At 45.3% G+C, this 7648-nt stretch overlaps 1 protein-coding gene across 2 annotated transcripts; it reads right to left on the bottom strand.

The window, feature by feature from the left end:
- Positions 1-953: 953 nt before the first annotated feature.
- TATDN3 (TatD DNase domain containing 3) lies at positions 954-6717 on the bottom strand. Of its 2 annotated transcripts, XM_065058415.1 has the most exons (10): positions 6438-6547; positions 6335-6367; positions 6174-6247; positions 5568-5652; positions 4852-4914; positions 3649-3758; positions 3183-3238; positions 2854-2966; positions 1568-1648; positions 954-1171 (listed from the first exon to the last, which is right to left on the bottom strand). In XM_065058415.1, the coding sequence occupies exons 1-10, from the start codon at positions 6492-6494 to the stop codon at positions 1028-1030; spliced, it is 816 nt and encodes a 271-aa protein (XP_064914487.1). In that variant the 5' UTR covers positions 6495-6547; the 3' UTR covers positions 954-1027. The 2 variants fall into 2 exon arrangements, with proteins under 2 accessions (XP_064914487.1, XP_064914488.1); XM_065058416.1 differs by lacking the exon at positions 6174-6247 and having other exon boundaries at positions 6438-6717.
- Positions 6718-7648: the final 931 nt, after the last annotated feature.

Below are 7648 nucleotides of genomic sequence, written 5' to 3'. Positions count from 1 at the left end.
GAGAAGGGCTGTAATTCTTCCATTCTGCATGAGCCAGCACAGGCAGGACACAGGAACAACCACAAAACCATGAATGACACGCAGAATAAATTTATTTTCATTACTTATCAGCCAGGGGATCCCTGAAGCAGCACCCACACAGAGGCTCACAAGCAGGGACAACAGGCACCATGGAGTCCAGTCCATGACACAGGATCACCAAACCCACTGTTTTCACCTGGATTTCAAGGGTTCACACAGGTGTAATTTACCACTGTGTTTTGTTTGTTCTCACAGCAGGGCAGGAACCTTAAGGATGATCAACAAGGTGCCTCTAAGTTTATCACAGGTGTATGTTATCTAAACACAGATGTTCTAGTTGTCCAACACACGAGAGTAAACAATTACTATGATAATGTGTTTTTCTCCACTCCAGCCACATGCCATGTGAGCGTGTTTACAATCCTCCTTGCCAATCTTCCTTTGTTTTCCCACACTGTATTTTGAAAGAAATCAGAAGTGCTGTTTCTGCATCACTCACAAATCCCAGTCAATGCGACCTACACAGAACGTCTGTCCAGCCGGGTTTTTATTGCTCAGAAAGGGATACGCAGTCTGCAAGTCCTAACAGGAGCTTATGTATCACGAGTGGACCCATAACCGACTGACTTCCAGTCAGAAGAAATTAAGGCATGAGGGGAACATGCAGCACCACACATTGGCCATCTCCCAGGCTGGGAGCAGCTGAGCAAAGAGCCCAAGAAACTAAACTGACTCTTTTTGTGGTGCTGCTCTTTACCAACTATGCATTCAGAGACATAAGAGAGATACAAATGAGCAACCTGTCTTTATCATATCTGAGGGATGACACTGGTGTCTGCCAAAGAATGTAGTTGAGAAATTCACTATATCCATTCTATGCATCCATATAACACACTGCTCACTTCTTGAACTTTCCAGCAACAAAACTCCACTTTAAGACAAGATAAGCATTGGTCTTTAATTATACCACAAATAACAGTTTCTGCAATATTACATATTTCTAAGTCTATATCCGAAGAAAGTTCCGAAGTCTGGGGAATACTTTCAGTGCATTCTGTGTAGTCACTTCTATAACTTCTTCAACTGGAATTCCTTTAATTTTAGCAATATATTCTGCAGCTATGTAAATATTTTTTGGTTCATTTCTCATCTGAAAAAAAAAAAAAAGAACAAATTACAGATCCCTACAGGTGACAGTCATTTCAGATTCAGTAACTCCTCACACAACTTCAATCAGATCGTGGCATCTGTGACAGAAATTACAACTATCCTTCTTGGTTTACAGTTGGACTCGATTATAAGGGTCTTTTCCCACCTAAATGGTTCCATGATTCCTGAATTCTTTTTCCCTTTGCCCATTCCTGGAATTTCTTTTCCTTTCCCAGCCTCAAGAACTCAGATTTTTTAATCTCAAATTCTTCACTTAGTAACCTCTTTCGTCCCTTGCCCGGGCTTACACTACTTCACTCTCCCATGCCAGTAATTAACTTCCATAAGGTGTCAGTTCGGATATACACACACAGAGGTTCCTCCCCAAATCACTTACCTGTTTTTCAGGCCCCAGAGCAGGAGAGTCAGTTTCCAAGCACATACTTTCCAGAGGTAACAGCTTCACAAGTTTCTGCTTCTTGAAGAAAATAAGACAGTTATTAAATGTTTTATGCACTTAGACCTTTGGAAATAAAAAAAATGTATGAAGGGAGGATATCCTCTGCTTTTAAAAGCAATATCAAAAGACTTGGGTGCCACTGCCTGCATTTTATCAACAATTTCAGAATGAAAGCAACAATACCAAGAAGGTATACTTCAAGAAGTCCCTTCAAATTAAGATTATTCCATTTTCTAAATATCTGAAGTACTATTATCTAAACACTGAATCCAATGTTATTTATTAAATCATGTAATTATATTACACAAAATAATCTATATTGAGAGTTGCCAATGCAGTTCTAATTTACTATTTTGCTATATATATAATATTTGTGTGGCTTTTTCCCACCACCGTTTTTGCTCCGTAATACCAGTTTGCTTTCCTTTCTCCAAGTTCCTAACCTCATCCCCATCTACATCCATCCCTTACACCCCCTCCACTTCAATCATGCCCTTTCCTTTCTAACATTTCATGAGCTTAACACAAAAAGTGATGATGGTGCAGGATGGAAACAGACTGGTCCCCCAAAACAATGAGTCAGCATGGCTTGCAGCAGCCCAGAGTAGAAATTAAAAGGGCAGTCTCACCAAATCAAGGGCTGAACCTGACCAAAACCATCTTTAAGCAATCTAGCTGCTTTGTTGCTGGGTGTACCTTGTGATAATCGCAATTTTTCAAAGGTCTGTAACTTAACCAATTTTGAGCAGATCTCCTTTTGAACAAAAAGTGCCACAGCACTAAGACAGAAACTAATCCTTTTCCACATACCATGTCCCGGCTCTAAAAGAGTAAAGTGACAGAAGCTTCCAATGAAGAGTTCATCAGAAACCACATTAAACTGAGAAAAAAACATCTATTTTCTTAGCCCATGTTACTGGGGAATAGCTGGACTGTTTTAGCCAAAATTTCCTCCCAACTCTAGCTAAGGCAAAAGCCTCATGTAGAAATTTAGCCAAAGTAAAAATGTGCAATGCTATAAGCAACTGATGCTCCTACTGAGAAATGCAGGTGACAGCAACTATACACGTGTACTGCTACTTCCACTTCAAACTGTACAGACTTAAAAAAAGAGCATATTCTTGAGCTGCACAGTAAAACCAGTTGTGTTTGCCATCGTAAACTCTCAGCTACTAGCTGCATTCCCCAGGCACTGAGAAGGAGCAAATCCCTTTAAATGTTACCTGTTCACTCCTTATAATGGAAGGAGGAATGGAGAAGAAGTATCCAGCTTTCACCCCGTCCATTGCTACAGACGGCTTCCCATCAAACGCATGGAGCAACACCTTCGTAGCACCTCAGAGGAAAGAAGCAAATCAACTCAGGAGCAGCTTTTACAGCAGGTCTGCAATGTCAGCTTCCAATGGGACCTGAGCCGCCTAAAGAATGAATACAGAAGCTCTGCACTATTCCTCCCAAGTTTCATGTACACAAACTGATGTGAGGACATGGCACAACTGAAGAAATCCTGTTGCCAAAAAAACATGATAGAGAAAATGCATAACACACATACCTTGTTCCTTTAAGAGATTAATGGTTGGTCTTCCAGCTGAGCGGGAGTGAACATTTCTGCACAGCAAGGAAAGGCCTGGCATTAGGAAATTCACCAAATAACCTTTTGGTTTTTTTTTTTGGTAAACACAAATGAACTACCAGCAGCTTTGGAAGAAAACAATTAATCTGTATTACACCTTTTATCAGGAAAAATATCTAGAGACATACATATGAATCATTTTAGCTACAGTGAAGATATAGCAACAGCATACCAAGGACAGGACACAGGAGACCACCGTATTCAAGTGCAAACATAGGGAAAATTCTATAATTAAATCTCAAACTGAAGACTGACAGGACACCTATGCCAGTTTTATCCATGTAAGAAAAGTTCTCTGGGCTTTTAGTAACTACAAATCCTGAGAAATAGTTACACATGTTACTAAGATCTGGAAAATTCTTCTACTAATATAAATAAAACCTACAAAGGCAAATCCAGTCTTCTTGCCAACTCTATCTGTTTGATCAAGACCTGTCTTTGTCCTTCCTTCTGTTCATCCGTGCTGGCAAATCTGGGAGTGAAATCTAGTCCAACCTAGAGTATAAGAAGAGAAGTGAAAATATTTTAGAGACCTAACAGTTGACTGAACCACAATACCATATATAAAGGCAAACAATGCTTCAAACCTGCAAGGCATTTCAAACTATATATACTAGAGACTGCAATTACAATGAGCTCAACTGTAGCTTAACTCAGAAAGGAATCCATTCTCTACCATAAGCTTTTCAACTACAAAAGCATTTGTGAGTGTATTTAACATTTTACTCTGTAACTGCTTTTCTGGGGGGTTATATTCTATGGAATACTATTTCAGATTAAGTCTCAAATCTGGATCTCCAACAGAAGGAAATTTCTGACCTGAACCTGTAGCTTTAGCCCCACCTCTAACAAAACATTCACCTTTAATAATATACTTTTTTGATTTAAACACGTTCAGGCAAAATTTAAAGTTTGTCAAAGCACCCCCATTCACAGTTGCAACGAACAAAGTCCTTGATATACACTACAAGTACAACATGGTGAGTTTAGCTACAAAGCTCTGCCAGTAACTGCTTTTCCTGCAGCCAGTGCAGAAACAGCCGTAAGTCCCTCTGGTACCAACACACAAAGACAGGCTCTACCCTAAAGCTTTCAAGCCTCAATTAGTTTATAAACAAATATAAAACAGGAGACAACATGCAGATACAGACAGATGAGGGATCACAAGAAGAAGACTGTACAAGTCAGCAAGGTGTACAGAAATCATAGCTTAGCCTGACTTTGCCAGGGAAGAAGGCAGGGAGGATTTGAATGAGGATATCAACGTGACTTGGCACTTCACTGTGCCAGAGAACGGCTCAAAAGACATTTAAGACAATATAGCATAATTACGCAATTCTTCCTACTAAATCCACCAGCATAAATGACACCTATTTCCTAATAGTGATAATGAAGGAAAAGAGGGAATCAGGTAAATCTATGATGGAAAGCATGTCAAGATAATTACAAATCGGAATTAGAGCTTGTTCAGCCTGACAGCAATACTTATTGCATACACAAAACCAAGCATTCAGTAAGTTTCTATAATTCTGGTGATGGATGCTGCCAAAGACATAGATGTTTAAAAAAGATATGGAATGCTACGTACTTCTCCGATTCCCACCAATTTTTCTTTGTAGAGCTCTATAAGTGGTAATGCAGCATCCAGATCCTGCAAAAACAAATTAAAGATGCAACTCTCGCTGCCTTTACAAGATGGAAGGGGTATGATTATGATTAAATTAGAATTTCCTTAATTGTTCTTAAATTCTTTACCTTAAAACTTGCCATTATTGCAAGTTGTGTGGTCAGGCAGATCCTAGAAACTTGCATGATTTCCCATCTCTACTTAATGACCTTTCATCTCAAATTGGTATTTCCACAGAAGCATAAGAGGTGATTAAAATAAGGCCCATAAAAAGCCTAGTAACATCAAATGGCTGCAGAAAAACTCCAGGTTTTTCAGGCTAAGGACACAAATGGTCACTTTCAACTTCCCATGCTAACAAAGGGACATCTGCAAAGGCACATGTGTGCTGTTTGCTGTAAGCAAAACACTCACTTGGGATTTTTAACACTGTTTCACTGCAATAATATGACCAGATGACTCCAGTGAACAATTCTGCTCCAAGACTAACACAAACAAATGGATGTGCTAAGAGACCCTGGGATTTGGTCTGCTGGGTATACTGTATTACAGAAATGCAGAAAAATCCCTAAGCAGACCTGAAGTTAATTCGGGCAGACCAGAGCATCTCGTCATCTGCCCTGAGCAATCTCAGCAGCACCTCATAGCTGCGCTGACCTAACTTGCCCGTGCTTTACCTTCAAAGTAACACTGCGCTGCTCCTCTGGCGAAACCTCTTGAACCGGGTGAACTCCCAGGCAGGGCAGAACAAACCCAGGGAACCTAGACATAGAATAGGTATCAGTGGTGTGACAGACTGGAGAAGGCTAAGATCTCATCAATGCTTAAAAATATCTCAAGGGAGGGTGACAAGAGGATGGGACCAGCCTCCCTTCAGTGGTGCCCAAAGATAGGATGAGGGGCAACAGGCACAGACTGAAGTTCCACCTGAATATGAGGAGCAACTTCTTTACTTTGAGGTGCCAGAGATGTGGAACAGGTTGCTCACAGAGGCTGTAGACTCTCCTTGTCTAGAGACATTCAAAACCCGCCTGGACACGTCCCTGTGAGATTTGCTCTGGGTGAACCTGCCTCAGCAGGTGGGTTGGACTAGGTGGTCTCCAGGGGTCCCTTCCAACCCCAACCACTCCGTGAACCACAGAGAAAACAAGTTTGGAGTCAAAAAGAAAGCCCAGCCTGACAAAGGAAAAGGGCGGCACGCCCCCGCCAGCTCCCACGCCGCCAGTCGCTCCCGTCACGGCGCGGACCCGCGTTCGGGACACGGGTGGGCGCCGGCCCCGCACCTCTCCGACAGCTCCAGGACGCTCCGGAACTCCCCCGCCTGCTCCGACACCACCACCAGCGCCGACACCGCCGCCTGCGGCAGACAGAAACACCCGAGCGCTGAGCCAGGCCGGGCGGCGGGGCCGAAAGGCGAGGAGAGGGTCGCTACCGGCCGCCTCACCTGCTCCGCCGCCCGCACCACGGCCGCCACGTCCTGCAAGAGACATGCACTGCCTCAGCGCCGCGGCCGCGCCGCCGCGCCCTCCCGCCCCTCCGCGCCTCACCGCCTGGAAGCAGGGCGCGGCGAGGTGGCAGTGGCAGTCCACCGGCCCCGCCGCCATGCCGCGCCCGGGGATGAGGGGAAGGGGAGGGCAAGCCCCAGGTTCTGCTTCCGGGCCGGCATTTTCCTTGCGGCGGAGGCGGGAAATGGCGGCCGGCCCGGCCCCGCCGTTGTTGCCGCCGCTGGCGGCAGAGGCGGACGCGGGGCTGCCGCTCAGCCCGGCCGCCGCCGCCCGGCGCGACCCGCGGGTGCGGTGCTGCTCGCGGCGCGGGCTGAGCGAGGTGCTGGCGCTGTGCGCGCCCTTCGTGCGGGCCCTGGCGCAGGGGCAGCCGGGCGGGCCCGCCGCCGCGGGAGAGGCGCTCTGGGTGAGGCGGAGCGGGGCCCGGCGGGTCTGTGTGGCTGTGTCCCCTGAGGTGGCCGGCCCGGGCAGGGCGGTGAGGGGGCTGGGGGCGCCGTTTCGGCTGCGGGCGTTGCGGCCCTGCACCCTAAAGGTGGCTGCTCAGGACCCCCTTGTCTTGCAGAACTTCGAGACAGCGGTGAGGGAGAATGTTACTATCGATGGCCAGCCCTGGGAGGAAACTTCGGAGGACTCGGAGCTGCAGAGTGGTATGTGTTGGTTTCCATTAGTTTCCTGCTGGGTGGTTTTGTCCTGACTTTTTTTTTTTGCATATAGTATTTTTGATGAGGTGGCTTTTCCGCCGGCTGTGTGTGGCAGTAAGGATGCTCGCGGAGCTGCTGAGGGCAAACTCCAGCTCGGATGTGCCTGTGTAAAGCTCTGGAGAGCTGCCTTGCAGGAGCATGATTGTGGCAGAGCAGTGTTCATAACTGAAAAGGATAACCAAGACAATAGCAACCTGTATCCTGGAAAAGAGGAAACAGCTTTATCTGAAGGAACCTTGCTCTATTTGACACCTCTGTCAAGATCCTTACACCTTTTGAGGCACAAGTTCCAGCTATCACTGGTATGGTGCCTACATAACTAGAAGCTGAACTTGATCCTTGTGGGTCTCTTCCAACTCAAGGCGTTCTATCATTCTATAAAGGATACCAGAGAAAAGTAGCTTAGAGACTCACTCACAAAGTATCTGATATTAACATAGCAAAAATCAAGGTTTATCTAAGCTTGATGGCACCTGTCTTGCTGGAAAGTCTACAGCAAGCTTTTAGGAAGTTGGTATTTCAGAACAAGATTTTTCATTCAAGAGGTTAAGAAAA

This window comes from Columba livia, chromosome 3 (assembly GCF_036013475.1).
Source record: "Columba livia isolate bColLiv1 breed racing homer chromosome 3, bColLiv1.pat.W.v2, whole genome shotgun sequence".
Classification (NCBI taxonomy): Eukaryota; Metazoa; Chordata; class Aves; order Columbiformes; family Columbidae; genus Columba; species Columba livia.
This window is presented reverse-complemented; position numbering and strand designations above follow the sequence as displayed.

Coding starts and splice junctions, on each gene's coding strand:
- TATDN3 (XM_065058415.1), bottom strand. CDS start 6,494: ATGGCGGCGGGGCCGGTGGACTGCCACTGCCACCTCGCCGCGCCCTGC. Junction 5,653..6,173: donor GTCCTGGAGCTGTCGGAGAG/GTGCGGGGCCGG, acceptor TTCTATGTCTAG/GTTCCCTGGGTTTGTTCTGC. Junction 3,759..4,851: donor AATTGGTGGGAATCGGAGAA/GTACGTAGCATT, acceptor CTTATACTCTAG/GTTGGACTAGATTTCACTCC.